General features: G+C 45.2%; 2 protein-coding genes across 4 annotated transcripts; one reads left to right on the forward strand and one right to left on the reverse strand.

Moving 5' to 3' along the window:
- Positions 1–1,756: 1,756 nt before the first annotated feature.
- On the reverse strand, positions 1,757–6,716 carry LOC117838739 (protein CLT2, chloroplastic). 3 transcript variants are annotated; one of them, XR_011897299.1, is made up of 11 exons: positions 6,346–6,716; positions 5,895–6,040; positions 5,720–5,757; positions 5,265–5,380; positions 4,655–4,754; positions 4,540–4,575; positions 4,391–4,441; positions 4,080–4,203; positions 3,401–3,526; positions 2,737–3,049; positions 1,757–2,289 (listed from the first exon to the last, which is right to left on the reverse strand). XR_011897299.1 is itself a non-coding variant. In XM_034718881.2 (10 exons), the coding sequence occupies exons 1-10, from the start codon at positions 6,714–6,716 to the stop codon at positions 2,892–2,894; spliced, it is 1,263 nt and encodes a 420-aa protein (XP_034574772.1). In that variant the 3' UTR covers positions 2,414–2,891. The 3 variants fall into 3 exon arrangements, 2 of the variants coding, with proteins under 2 accessions (XP_034574772.1, XP_034574771.1); XM_034718881.2 differs by lacking the exon at positions 1,757–2,289 and having other exon boundaries at positions 2,414–3,049; positions 4,655–4,751; XM_034718880.1 differs by lacking the exon at positions 1,757–2,289 and having other exon boundaries at positions 2,414–3,049.
- A 342-nt stretch (positions 6,717–7,058) lies between these two features.
- On the forward strand, positions 7,059–13,837 carry LOC117835797 (methyltransferase-like protein 2). The gene is made up of 14 exons (XM_072290556.1): positions 7,059–7,352; positions 7,639–7,855; positions 7,954–8,084; positions 8,191–8,224; positions 8,447–8,522; positions 9,607–9,784; positions 9,900–9,986; positions 10,094–10,193; positions 10,262–10,397; positions 11,024–11,102; positions 11,516–11,822; positions 12,279–12,420; positions 12,496–12,637; positions 13,167–13,837. The coding sequence occupies exons 1-14, from the start codon at positions 7,059–7,061 to the stop codon at positions 13,512–13,514; spliced, it is 2,271 nt and encodes a 756-aa protein (XP_072146657.1). The 3' UTR covers positions 13,515–13,837.
- Positions 13,838–14,508: the final 671 nt, after the last annotated feature.

Here is a 14,508-nt window from a genome sequence, read left to right on the forward strand (position 1 = left end):
GCATCTGCAAAAAAAGTTGCGGCTTTTACCGATTTGGTAGCAATGCGGGGTCAAAAATCAACTGCCAGAAGATTGAACCCAGCATGGAAGAGTGCAGCAAAAGGCTGACTCCACCGTACGTGTTCATCCACAAGATCAAGTTCTCGATCATTTCTCACGGGGTCATTTCTCGTTCACGAGATGCGCGTGGCACGGAGGCCACGGCGTCCCAGATATACACAGCTAGCCGTAGTCTTCCAGCTAGTAGGAGCATTCGTCAGTACCGGACAACTTTTCATCCGATACTAACGCGCGGAATTAATATTGGGTAAAAAATTTCAATCATCGGAGGTATTTTAGTATTGGACAATAACACAAGTACCATGTAAAGTACCATTTAGTACCGGTCAATAACACCAACCGATACTAAAAGCTTTTTCACGGGTTACTTCAAAAGTAAAGCATATCTAACTCAATGATATGTACTGTGTAGGTGAGATAGTAAAGAAGGTTTGTGCGAGGCTTGAGGTCGTGGATTCGAATCCTACGGACCGCGCACGCACATATTATACATGATATTCGCGTGACTTGTGACTTAACAAGCGATACCGGGTGGTCAAGCGCCCGATATTAGAGGGGGTACTAAAGGTTGATTCTTCGGTAGGGGCTACTACCACGTCCACACTACGTACATAGTTTAGTCGGACCAAGATTCACCAGACGATGACCATGGAGATCGGATATGGACACTTTTTTGAGCAAAGAAACAGATATGGACTCGAGCTCAGCTCGCTTTGCGTGTTGACCTGCTGACGGCACAGCCCAGCAACCAGCCGCGACGACGACGACGACATGACACGGTCTCACATCTATCGATCGATCGATCGTGTCGTGCCCACGTTGAGAAATCAATGCAGCCACGGCCGGTGATCCGCGGCCAGCTCGCCGATGCGACACGTGTGGAGTGGCGGCACACGGTAGCCGCCCTGCAGCTGAGGAGAGGGTTGAGAGCTTCGGGTGTGCCCGATTGGGCGGACACGCTCGCTTAACGGGTTCTCCTTGCTTGCCTTGCTACACCATTGCCCACGGCCACGGGTGGTCGATCTATCATCCAGAGACCAGGTTACTTGGCTTGCATTGCATCGCCAAACATTTACAATTTTTTCTTCTTCCTCCAGCTGAGAGAGGATCTCGAGTGCGTGATTTCCGACGCAATTATGCATGCCTGTTGACGCATGACGTTTCGACCCAGGACGTGCCTCCATGCCTACAGCCTACAATCTTGTGCGCTGGATGCCAGGCTCTGCACCAATCCTGACCCGTAGATTGCTGGTTTCCACAGGATTTTCGGCTAGTTTGTCACGAGCGAGAGCGAGCCGTTTCGTGTGTGCACAAGGTCATGGCTTGTCAGGCCCGTGTTTGTGCATGACGCATGCGCGGCCGAGAAAGAAGGACGGGGGGCCGGCTCTTGGGTGGACGCTGACTGGTGAGGCAGGCCCGAGAGCGAGTCTAGTTGCGTTCAGATAGTGACTCTTGAGTTGTGTAGTCAGCTTGCCGTTCGCTAGCAAGTTACAGTACCATGACCGAAAATCCACATCGAAATGATTTCGCATCGATGGAGAAAGCATCGGACCAAACCACGGCCTGACCATGACCCGGCAAACCTATTTCTTCGCAACACGATACGGGATCGAACGAACAAGGATCCAGGACAAAAGGCCTTACCCAACAACCCATACAGCTCCAAACAATTTCCCCCGTGCCGAAACTGTCACCATTGAACACAAAAACCGCCACGGATCGGCAAAACATTTTCGGCGACATTCGAACGGTTAGGCTATCCAATTCGTACACAGGTTTCTTGCTGGAACACTCAGCCGGGGCCAAATTTTCTGAAGAGAAAACCCAAAACCCATATGCGTGCTACTGCCGAAATGGTGTGCAGCTACTGTTACTTTCGATGTATCTGCCACGCATATCTCTCTTCTGCGAGCGTCATCGCCCGATGAAAATCCCTGAGATGTCGATGCGGATGCGCCCGCATACGTATGACACGGATGTCACTTGGACTTGGGTACCGAGCCAAGCAACGAACTCCGTCCTGTCCACATTCTCTGTTACTTGTCGGTACTAGGAGCTTTGTCCGACAAGTTTCTGTTCTCTGGTCATGATGCCAGAAAATCCAAGCCTGCAAGGCAGAACTTACCTGTACCGGGATTGCTGACGGCTCGCAGGAATCGTTCTGCAGTTTAATCCGTTTGGCAGTAGCCGTGAGGGTAGAAACAATCCCCCGTGTCGAAATATGGTTTGCTGAAATCGGAGTGTCATGCTTATCATCATGGTATGCAGATATCTACTAAATAAACAGGTCACGATGTTATGCCTATCATCAGGCTAAGCAATAAGCAATTAGTTAGCAGCACATAGACAGATATTAAGAGAAGTTCACGTTGATATAAACGAAAAGGGAGCCACAGGTGACAGGCATGAGAGTGAGACAAAGGAAAGCATGACATCCTTGTATTAACCCCCAAAAAATGGTGAGAAAGAACTATACAACCAAGGAACTTGTGAAGCCTTAACTCTCTTGAAAGTATTCCCTCCGTTCCAAATTATAGGTCGTTTTAGCTTTTCTAGGTTCATAGATATCATTATGCATCTAGACATAAACTACATCTAAGTGCATAACAAAAATTATGAACCTAGAAAAGCTAAAATGACCTACAATTTGTAACGGAGGGAGTAGTTGATACTTACGTTTGCCCAATAAGAACTGATAGCAGAAGTTTGAATACTTTTAGTCAGGTGTGTCTCAAATGTCTGTAGCAGAAGTTCCGCATCAAATTGTGCCGTATGAAGGAGCGCCAATAGATATAGCTTCCCGTCATCCTCATACACAATACCAGTTTAGATTAATCTTTCTTCACTTGATCAGCTGATTTTTGAGGAAGATTGTATAGAAGCAGCCCGAGCACTAAGGTCGCAGCCCCAATTACAAAAGGAGTGCTCAAATTTGTTCCTTCAGGTAGAAATGGCAGAGGCAGTGACAGGACGTAGATGGTAAGAGGTACTGCAGGGAAGTATAACGTTAGAAAAGATATACAACAGACATAGGGAAGTATAACGATTAGAAAAGATATACAGCAGAGCTAACGGAAGAAACGTGCGGCAAATACTTCTGATTAAAGGCCCTGTTTCCTCGAACTTTTAGTCATGAATCACATGAAGGCAATCTAGAGTAAGAGAGTATGCCACCTGCTTATAGGAATATGTTCTAGCACAACTTCAAATGACTGCAAGGCACCTCAGTTTTTAATATTTTAGAAACTTAAAAGATCGATATACCCTTTTTTGATTGCCTTGCACTAGTACTTTGGTTCAACATTAAAATACGAAGAGGGAGAACAGACTGTTGCATAACCTGCTAAAGTTGATGTTAGTGAAGCGACCACCGCAGTAGACATCTTCACCAGATTAAGAGCAGAAATGTTGAAGGCCATGTTCAGAGTTATGTAGAGCAGTGGTAGCAAAGGAGCCCCATGGCACTCTGAAAATAAAACCATTAGCAAATGATCTGACATCATAGATTATAGATAACCAGTGGTCAAGAGTCAAGGCTAAGGGCCTCAAGTGTTGAGTTTAAAATTGCAGTGTTGTAGATATATTTCTGTTCAATGAATAATTGAATGATTACACTGAACAGATGAAAAACAATAAAATGGATAATATTCACTCCTCGAAGACTCCAGAAAAGTTTTGTTTCCTCTGTTGTGGACAACTTCTTTGGCAAGAAGTTCCACCGCAGGCACAAGGGTCCAGCTCTTCCAGGAGATACTAGTTAGTTATTTTAGATTCAGATTAGTGATAGAGTAGCAATTAGTTGGGATTTGTCAGGCCAGCTCATTATATAAGAGTCCTGGCGCATTAGATGGTAATCAAGCAGAAAGATAAGCCTAAAGCTCAGAGCCTGCTATAGTGTTCATCAGCCAATAATATAGCCACATCATCCTCCAATCAATCATATATTTGAAGTTACAAAATATGAGATAATGTTCCACTTATTTACCATCTGAAGGTACTACTATAAGAAACGTACTCACCCTTCAGATTCCCTCCGATATTCAGAAAGCATGCAGCACCACGGTTTAAGTACGCAGGGAGTTCAGCAAAAGGTATCCCTTTCAAGTTAGAGAGAAATGGAAGGAGTAGGAAAATGAAAAGAGCCTGTATGATTCAAGATAGCAGATTTTCAATGAACAAAAGGAACAAAAATCTATGATTCATAAGCAAACCACCACAATTTTCTAACGCATCATAGAGTATCAAAGACGATCTTAAAACTTAGTACCATTCCTGTTTTAATTATTGAAAAATAACCGACAGTTAACAAAAACAGAACTCCATCCTTTACCTGAAAACCTGAACCAAAAGAGTTGACTACAAATATATCAGGCCGCTTTCCCTATGTAAATGTCAAAATAAAAGAAAAGAGTAATCATGATTTCAGTATCAGAAAATGAATTACATAAATAAACAAACTGTTAATGGAATTATACAAACCTCAAGGCGTTTCGCTCCATCAATGAAAACAAACTCCTGCAGTAGTGCAAAAAAGAAATATAAAGCTGAATAACCTGAAAATTCTACCACAACACTACTGACGAGGAAACTCAACCTTGATAATGGAAGCAGCAGCTTGAAATGCAGCTGAAACCATCATTACTGCTGGCCAGAAAAAATTGAGTTCAGATAGAAATGGACCACCGTTGGCTCTACTGCATTCATACAGAAAAAAAAAATGACAAAGAGACACACAAAAGCTAATCAAGTCATGAGCATAATACCACTAAAAAAGTCATAGCATACAACTGGTCCACCATAAACAGTTCTCAGTTTGTATTTTTCCAAGCTCTTGTTTAGCTTTTATATTATATCTTGTGGGAGTATCAGGCTTGTTCTCAGTAACATGCAACTGAAAACTTGGAATACACAAGCAATCTGTTAAATGTCTATGTACTGGTCAATATTTATGCCACTAACTTTTATGAAACAAAGTGTCATTGTTAGCGCAAACTGAAATAGCACATGCAAATTCTCTTATTGCCTGCACATCCTACGACAAAACCAATGCGCTTTGATAATAGCCAGTATGATCTTTACAAAAGCAAGCTCAACAAACAAGCATGGTGTTGAATAAGACAGCATGTAACTATTATTTTGTGCCCAAAATGGTAGTGCAACAGAAGAGTAAGCAAAAGTAGAAGGCTAACTATTCCAATACACACCTAGCCACTGCTGAAATTACTCCAGCTGTGACAAGCAAGCAGCCAAGAATTTGATTTGCTCTATATTTCCTTCCCAAGATGAGGACAGATAAGATAAGCTGCCAAACCAGAAAAGACTGCAAAAAGATGACAGCATGTGTTAAAGTACTCACAGGAAGATAAAATGAAAAGTAGTCATGAAGAAGGTGGATATACTTGATATGATCGCTTAAAAGTAATATACACGTGAGTATGTGGAAATGAAGCCACCATTGTGACTACAACAGTTATAGAAGTGTTGATCTAGCACTTATAATGAACACAACAATCTAAAGAGAAATGCTAAGCAAAAACAGCATACATGTGACCAGCATTTTACAGGGTTATATATAAACAATGCATTCGTACATCCCACCGTCAGGGCTTTATGTACGAAGTAATCAGAAGTGACCCAGTGGTGCATTTAGACATTTTACCTGCGACAATACTGGAATAGATGGCCCAGGCAACATAGCTGCAAGGACAAACAAACATCAGTACAATTCCATTTAGTTATGGTCTGAAGAAACCATAACTTTGAACTACTGAAACTGCTAAATGCACAGACTTGGAACAATGACTTGTAACAGTAAAGTAGACATCATCAATTACCAGCAGCAGCCATGCCGGAAGCAGCACCTAGCGCTTCTAGTAAGCCAATTAGCATGAACTGTGCCTTTGGAAGTGCTAACATTTCTCTAGTAACAATACCAGCACGAAATCTTATGAAGAGAATAGAGAAATACACTAGGACATACCTGCAAAGAACAAGTGAGTAGTTCATTGCTCTTAGAAATTGTGCGAAGGAAACATTGAGGCGTATAAAGAACACATGTATTCTACCAATACTAAATTCAATCGAAGCATTGCACATCGTAAGTCCTAGGAAAATTAATTTCGTCAAGCCAAAACCCAAAAGTCCAAAACCACCATCAATGTACGTCTACATTTGATCAGCCCAGAAAACCACAAGTGCACAACTGGTGCAATCCATACTCCGTAGCACAAATTATGTACGATTCCGCGGCAATCAGTGAGAGGTTATTGAAAATATCTCAATTACCCAAATGTAGCGAATTGGGCGAGGAAGAAGGGGTAATTCTTCATTGGCACGAGCGCCAGCTTGTAGAGCACCCGGTTCATCACCGCGAGTACCACCGTGGCCGCCGCTGCCGCCGCGATCCCCGTACCACCAGCGCCGTCATCACCGTCTCCGGGGACCGCAGAAACCCTAACCGTCGCAGCCGCCCGCGCTCTATTCGAGCCCAGTATCCCCCCATCGCCACGGGCCGCGGCGAGCCCCAGGTGGCGCGGAGGCGGGAGCGCTAGGGCGGCATGGATTGGCGTCGGGCACCGCCGTGGCGCTCCGTTGCGGAGGAGGCGCGGCGGCGAGGAGGGGAGGGAAGGCGGCGAGAGGAGGTGCGCGGTGGGCATGGCGCAATGGCGGATGGGTTTGAAGATTTCGCGGGGGTTGGTTCGCTTCGCTTCTGTGGGCGATGCGGCGGCGCCGCGTGCCAGTTCACATTTCCTTCGTCTCTGACTGGTGGGGCCCTCTGAATAGTTGAACCCCAACCTGCGGCGCGTGCCTCCCTGACCTCCACGCCCGCTCGCTCCCTGCCGGCCGGTGCTGCTTGGCGGCGCCGCTTACCTGAGGTGGAGGGAGGCGGCCCGCGCACTCCCACGGCGGCGCGGCGCTCGGCGCAGGTCCGAAGGAAGGAGCTCAGGTTTAGGGAGGGTAGGGTAAGCCCTCCCAATCTCTTGCTGCTGCCGCCGCAGATGGAAATCTGCGACGAGCTGCGGTCGTTCGAGGCCACCGGCGTCTACCGCCTCGACGGCACCGGCACCAGCACCGGAGCCACCTTCCTCGACCCGGTCCGCCTCCTCAACGGGTCCTACCAGCGCTTCCGCGTCGTCCCTTCTGCGTACTACTCCAGAAGCTTCGAGCCGCCGCGTCAGCTAGGCGACCCAGAGACCGAGCAGCCAGAGAAGCGGAAGAAGCGCAAGCGTAATCAGAAGCCGAAGCCGAAGGAGCTCAATGCCATGGAGCGGATCGCTGAAGCGCGACACCAGGTGATGTGTAACACTGCTTTACTTTGGGAAAATAAAAATGATAAAGGTTAAGAAACATTGGTTATTTGGTTTAAACTTTAAACTGATGGTATTGATGCACTGGAGCTGCTAGGATCATTGGCTGACATTGCCTGTGTGCTAGATTATTTAAGCTTTAGGCAGTTGAAAGTGGAGACACAATGTTGGTTTGGAGGCTGTATAGAATTCTGAAGTGTGTTTCGCAGGTGTAGTGAAGAGTGATGATAGTGTTCTATTGCCTGAGTAGTTTGTTGTTACCTTTTACTAGGAAGCGAGGACTTTACTGTTGAGTGCACATGAATCACTCATTAAGGATAAATATCTACTGGAGCACCTTTCCAAGATGATCGAGGGCAAGGAGCACACACTTGATGTGGGAAGTGGTCCTGAGAATAATTTCATCGAGCTTGGGACCTCATGGCGAGCACCATTCTATGAGATTACTATTTGCTTTCGGAAACCCCTTGTTCTGGGCAATGGGGAAGGTAAAATAATTCTACAGATGATTTACTTCTTGATGACCATGTTTGGAGTTACATAATGCAATACTGAAGCAGTGTTGTATTCGTTCTGATGTCCTAAGGTTCCTTTCATGCCCAAAGGACATCCTTTCCACTATTTAATAGCATAATCAGTGTTGAAGCGATTGATGAGGCGGAAGGAGAGTTCCAGAATAAGCGTTATATTTTACCAAGAGGAAGTTGCTTCTTGATGGTAAGTATATTGTTCTTTACTGTTACATATAGCTTCAGCTAACTCAATGATCCACCTTTAATTTTGAAATGCCTTTTCATGCTCTTGGTGACCCAATGACTTAAAGTCCGACTTCAAACGTGTTCAAGATCTCATTCCTGGTATGTGACAATAGTGGCGGAGCCAGAAACTCAAATTTTACCTTTTTAGGGGAGGGGTGGGGGTATACTGTTAAAATTTTCAAAATTTAGTCGGAAGTGGAAATTTGCATGGCTTGGGTTGGGGTGGGGGGAGGGGGGGCTTGGCCCCTGCAGCCCCCTCCCCTGCCTCCACCACTGTGCGGCAATTCCTTATTTTGGTTTTTGTTGCCCTTTTTCGTTCAGGTAGTTCAGATGAAGGGTATAATCTTATAGTTGTTGACCCACCTTGGGAGAATGGATGTGTTCGTCAGAAAGAAGCGTACGTTTTTTTTTTGTATTTGCTTTGTCTATGAAGTATTTAATAACAATTTTCACACCTTTTTCCCTGACATGTAAAATAAAAGTTATTGCCTAGAGCGCTAGATGGGCCTTATGACTTAAGCTATGGTTGACAACTTGACATTATGGAGGCTGGGCTTTGCATTTTTGCAGTCCTTAGAGCAACTCCAAGAGTATCCTAAAAAATTCTTCCCAAAACTATGTATTGGGGGTTCTCCTAAAAAAAATTTCCCCCAAAAACATATTAGTCCATAGCAGATCGCTAATAAATAGCCCCCAATATTTCAAACACAGGCCACGTCATCGTATTGGGCCCATCGGAAAGGACGCGCGGGCGTGCGGGAATCAGGATTGGGGGAGGAACGCCAACGCTAAAATATACGCGGTGGCAGGCTGTTTTTTAGCGTCGCTAAAAAATTGGGAAAGGTTTAGGTGGATTGTTGGAGTTCATTTTTTCTCTCTTTTTTCCTAAAAAAGGTATTGGGGGTAAGATTAGCAGCCTCTTGGAGTTGCTCTTAGGAGTAGTCTCAGATATTGTTTTATCCTTCACATTTGTCAATTTCATGTCTCAAAATACACTGTTCTGTTTGCTTTCGTTACATGCTCTTGGTTTTAACTATGTTTTAGGTACACTCCTTAGCTGATATTCAAGTCAGAATGTGCAGTCCAATGGAGTGCAGGTATTATAACCTTAGCTGACCACAGAGGCGGAGCTTCACCAGATATATAGGGGGGCCGGTCCATGTAATTAGGTGTTAAATGACAGTGTACAGTACTACGTTTACTGTTCATTTAGTAGAAACTTGCGTTGGGCAGGTGGGGCCATGGCCCCCTTTGATCTTCACTAAGCTCCGCCCCTGGCTGACCATAGAGCCTTTATGTTGTATCATTTTCTTCCGTAAAACTAAAGCATGAGTTGGCTCTCTGCAAAACTAAACCACTTATGGTTAAAATGAGCTCATGGTCATCACTGTTTTTCATCTCTTTAATTATCATTTCAACATTTATAGATTGTGAGTTAGGAACCTTGTAGAGTGATAAATCATTCATTCATTATGCTGCAGGTACCCTACACTTCCCAACAGATATTTGCTGTATCTTCCAGTGCAAGAACTTGCCCATACAGCCGGAGCCCTTCTTGTTTTGTGGATTACAAATAGGGAGAAACTGCGGATGTTTGTTGAGAAAGAATTACTTCCTTCTTGGGGGGTGAAAGACCCCACTGTGTTTTATTGGCTGAAGGTCTGATACTCATTTGGCACCTGCTGGCACCGTGTTTCATTAATACATTTGCTAATTTTATAGTGGCATTATTATTTTTCTGCTATCTGGTTCTAAAAATCTCAGTGAATCATAGGTGAAACCTGATGGTTCTCTAATTGGTGATCTAGACTTGTTCCATCACAGGCCTTATGAGTGCCTCCTTCTTGGCTACATAAATGTTGTAAGTTTGTCCCACCAGCCCACTTGTCATTTTTCTTGATTGTGACTTTTGTTATGCAGCAGTATTATTAAATTCATCGATTTTATTCTTCTGTTATGTTCATGTAGAACACAGATGCTAAGCAAGAATTAAACTTCAAGTTATTAGAAGGAAGCCAAGTAATCATGAGTGTTCCAGGTGCTCACTCAAGGAAACCTCCCCTTGAGAGTATCCTTCACTGAAATACTTCAGTGCCCCTTCTGTTTATAGCTACACTAATCCTTAACCTGCAAAAGAATTACTATCAGAATATATTCCAGGTCCTAAACCTCCAAGATGCCTCGAGCTTTTTGCCAGAGAGTTGTTTCCCAGATGGACCTCTTGGGGAAATGAGCCACTTCATTTTCAGGATTCCGTTTACTTCTCAGAGAAGTAATTTGATTGGCAATAGCATGGTATGAACATCTGAAACTGCCACCTGTGTCAAGTGCTTTTGTATTACCATTGTATGTTTCGGTTTCCAGTAGAGAGCCAATTCATGACTGGTGTATAAATTGTTGTATATTTGCTTCTCTCGCTGACTGTTATTGACTTAGCACCACGTCATGTGTTTCTTCAGGTGCTGAAGAAGCGGAAGAGAACACCCTAGCTCCAGACGAACTGGTCGCCTGCCTGCTGTCCTACCGTGACTTCTTGATTCCCAGCAGCACTTGATTGGTAGCAAGGTCAAGCGAATCCTATCTATCTAGGCTGGTCTGGGAGCTGACATCCTTATTACTCTATAGTTCCACCCAGTTCCTTGCATACCTGGGAAACTCAGAGCAAGCGGCAACAGACAGTCAGAGAGATGAAAAATTTTGTACACAACATTACAGTTCAGCTCAAGATCCCACAGCCATTGCTGGAGTTCCCTGGTTAGGTTCCTCTTGTAAATTGACGATTCTCCCGGTATAACAGTTGAGTGTACCACTGCTTTGAAGATAATGGTTGGAGGATGGACATAAGCTTTGCCGTATTATCCAATGCTTATTCTCTGTTTCTCCTATCGCATTCTTCAGTTCTGTGTTCATTCGTCCTGTCGTGTTCCTTGCATACCTACATTTTGGAAGGTGGTTCCACAAGGACTACATCTGCAGAGTACTTGCATGGGAATATCTTTGCCGACGGGAATCCTGCCGGCTGCCGCAAGCGAACCCACGGATACCCGGCGGCGGACGGTTGTGCAAATGGGACGAGGCGGCGACGGAGACTGACTACGAGTTGGGACTTGGGCGGCGTATGGCAATGCTTGTGCGTAACGGTACGTGGCGTCGTGGCGACGCCACCCCCTGGTGCCGAGGCCGTTGCACCCGCAGCCGACGGCGACGCCCAGCCCGACACGGCCGCCCTGTCCAACACCACCACGTATCTGCCCCTGCGCATGGCTGCTACTAGGCTGCCACTCGCGGCAGGGGTAACTCCGTCCTTGCTCATCCGTTTCAAACAGCGTTAATAAGCCGCTCATCCCTGCCGAACTGAACAACTACTGCAGAGCTCGAGAAGGACCTTAGACTCTGCAACTGCAAATGCCGGGCGTCAGATCAGGATCCACCTCGCCGGAGCTCCGCCGCGTCCAGACGGTCCTACCCACCGCTTCCTCCAAGGTAGCCAGTGCCAGGGCCAAGCTAGCCGAGAGAGCCAAGTCGCCGGCCAATTCGAAGGCGAAGGGACCGGATGATCAAGAGAGGCGGGGCAAGAGTGGTAGAGGGGAGAATGACAGGCTTGTCCCGTCTGCGAGGCGTAGGAACTCGCCGCCGCCGCTGCCAGTTGGCCTGGACACGGGGAGGATGAGGTGTTCCTGGATCACCACAAACTCGGGTGAGTTCTAAGTTCTTCACTGTTTTCTGATTCCTCCTGTTTGTTTTGCTGCACCAAGCACTATATTTTACAAGAAGTACAAGCAATTGCCTTTTGTCTACGCTTCCTCTAGTACATTGCAAATTTGAAGTGTTACGGTTGAGAATTCTTTTTTGTGCTCTGGAGCTGATGCATAATCAGGTGGAATCGCGTGCCTATGTTGTATTGTCATTATATAAAAAATAAATCGGCCATGGTATTTTTGTTTTGACTATTGTACGCTAGTGAATTAGTACTGAAAATCCTTAGCTCTAGAATTGTTATCCATGAAGATTGTGAAATAGCGGATCATGCATCTTTAGTACAGATAGTCATTCTTGCAACAAGAGACACCTGCTGAATTTTCAGCTCTATGAAAGTATAGGCCCGCAGTTATCAACTAACATCATGCTTTTGGTGGTACCTCCATTTCTACAGATCCCCTCTATGTTGCATTCCATGACGAAGAATGGGCAGTTCCAGTTCATGATGACCGTACGCTCTTCGAGCTGCTCACGCTATCACAAGCCTTAGCTGAACTCACTTGGCCTGCTATTTTGAGTAAGAGGGAGGAATTCAGGTTCGCTTTCACGACTAAAACTCTGTTCATAAAAGAAGTGTTGTAATGGTCACTGATACTTCAGCTTTGTAACAGGGAGATGTTTGATGGCTTCAACTCTGCATCTGTCTCTGAATTTACAGAGAAGAAGATAAACCTGATGAGGTCAAACGGAAGTGTGCTGCTGTCAGAGCAAAAGATACGAGCTGTTGTAACAAATGCCAAGCAAATGCAGAAGGTACAGAGTCTGTATTCTTACAATGTTTCGCAGTTGCATTGAATTCTTTTGTTGAGTTTAGAGTGACACAGAAATGTTGGAATCTTCGTATTGCACTTCTGATCAGGCTGAATGACAATTTTTTGCTGTTTTATTATCTGTCATTTAACAACATGTGGGAAAATTGGGCATCAGAAATTTGGCAACATGGTAAATAATGACCATTTGCCAAAACGCATTAAAAAAAGGCACGAGTGAGATCCTTTCAGCTTGCTTTTCTCCTTTGCTGCTTTCTTCTTTAGCTATCAGCTGAGCAGCAGAGTGCCAAGAGTCATTTCCTAGCCGTAAGTAAAGAGAAAGCCCAAGAGGTCGAGACCTCGTTTGCATGGGCCAAATCTTGTACCCTTTGAGAATCTGAACAATGTGATACATGGGCTTCCTTCATCTGCAAACGATTTGCAGTTTACCATCAAACAGCTCATGTGTAGTACCATGTGCTCCATAAATTCCATATTTGTTGTGTTAAACTTTCGAAATGCTTTACATGTAGGTGGTTAAGGAATTCGGATCATTCAGCAACTATTGTTGGAGCTTTGTGAACCACAAGCCCATCACAAACTGCTTCCGGTATGCTCGCCAAGTACCTACAAAGACGCCGAAAGCTGAAGCCATAAGCAGGGACTTGATGCGCCGAGGGTTCCAGTGTGTTGGCCCTACAACGATCTACTCCTTCATGCAGGTTACCGGGATCGTTAACGACCATTTATCGTGTTGCTTCAGATTTAAGGCTTGCAGCCAACACAAGGCCAGTGAAAACAATGTGAGAGCAGAATCAACATTGCCTGATAGGAAGTTGAGCTCACCATCTTCAGAGGATTCAGATATCAGGGAGATGTAGTTAATCACTGAAGTCAGCTTGATTTTTTTTATCTGTGATAGTCATGACAGTTTGACAGTGCATTGGGATGCTACAGAGCAAGTGGTGTATATAGTGTATAAGAAGATTAAACGGCTTTCAGGTGTGGCGTGCTTTCTGACATGTATCATATTGGTATTGCAGAATGCACTTTGATTGGCCTTGATGTAAAGTGATTCGTGTTGTTTTCTGAATGTACGGTGTCTGGTCCTGGTGTCTATGTACAGACAATGCGGTATACAATGTTCTAGCAGTTCGCCATTTCATGGCTCTGTTCTTTTATTCCCCAACAAAAGAACCTTGCATCTGATTGCCTACCAAAAGTTTCTTTATTCCAAGAACAATTAGCGGGTGTCAATTAAACCGGTGAGTGGATATGATTGAGTATAGGTGGAATATCAATTTACTGCTAATCTTCCTCCTTTTCCTGCTAATCCAAGATTAGCTGACACTTTTGCATTCTTTACGATCGACATCGATCGATCGGAGGCTGATTACATATATAAAAAAAGCATAGGGTGTTGTGTTGACATGGTTATGATGCGTCAGCCCGTATGTCACACACTTGCCTTGTATAGCAAATCACACGATAAAGCTTTTCCTTGAGAAGTGAGCCCCTAAAACAAAGTGATCACACGAAAGTTCCCGCACCTTTCAAGCGCTCAATACGGTTAATCCGACACCTAATTAAAACGGGCCCATAAACTAATCACGACACGATGGCCACGTTTCGCCTCGCCATGGACGTGTTCTCCTCCAACTCACTCGCAAAACCCTTTGTTTAGCCTCAACACTTGGTCATATTTAAGCTTGGAATCCCATCATTTCCCCCTCCCGCAACAATTCATATAACGATCCTCGAGGGCGTCTCGGCATCCGCACCGGGCCCCTAGCGCTCCCGCGACGATGTCGTCGCCCGAACCCGCCTCACACGTGTCGCGTCCCGGGAGATGCCAAGTCAGCGATGTCCGTCCAC

This window comes from Setaria viridis, chromosome 9, assembly GCF_005286985.2.
Source record: "Setaria viridis chromosome 9, Setaria_viridis_v4.0, whole genome shotgun sequence".
In the NCBI taxonomy this organism is placed as follows: domain Eukaryota; kingdom Viridiplantae; phylum Streptophyta; class Magnoliopsida; order Poales; family Poaceae; genus Setaria; species Setaria viridis.

What these genes read in the sequence shown, in the direction of transcription:
- LOC117838739 (XM_034718880.1), bottom strand. Translation starts at nt 6,716, where the DNA reads ATGCCCACCGCGCACCTCCTCTCGCCGCCTTCCCTCCCCTCCTCGCCG. An exon ending in CTATTCCAGTATTGTCGCAG is followed by an intron (nt 5,381 to 5,719) that starts GTAAAATGTCTA and finishes ATCTTTTTGCAG; the next exon opens with TCTTTTCTGGTTTGGCAGCT. An exon ending in CTGCTGCTTCCATTATCAAG is followed by an intron (nt 4,576 to 4,654) that starts GTTGAGTTTCCT and finishes GCACTACTGCAG; the next exon opens with GAGTTTGTTTTCATTGATGG.
- LOC117835797 (XM_072290556.1), top strand. Translation starts at nt 7,059, where the DNA reads ATGGAAATCTGCGACGAGCTGCGGTCGTTCGAGGCCACCGGCGTCTAC. An exon ending in AGTAAGAGGGAGGAATTCAG is followed by an intron (nt 12,421 to 12,495) that starts GTTCGCTTTCAC and finishes GCTTTGTAACAG; the next exon opens with GGAGATGTTTGATGGCTTCA. An exon ending in ATGCCAAGCAAATGCAGAAG is followed by an intron (nt 12,638 to 13,166) that starts GTACAGAGTCTG and finishes CTTTACATGTAG; the next exon opens with GTGGTTAAGGAATTCGGATC.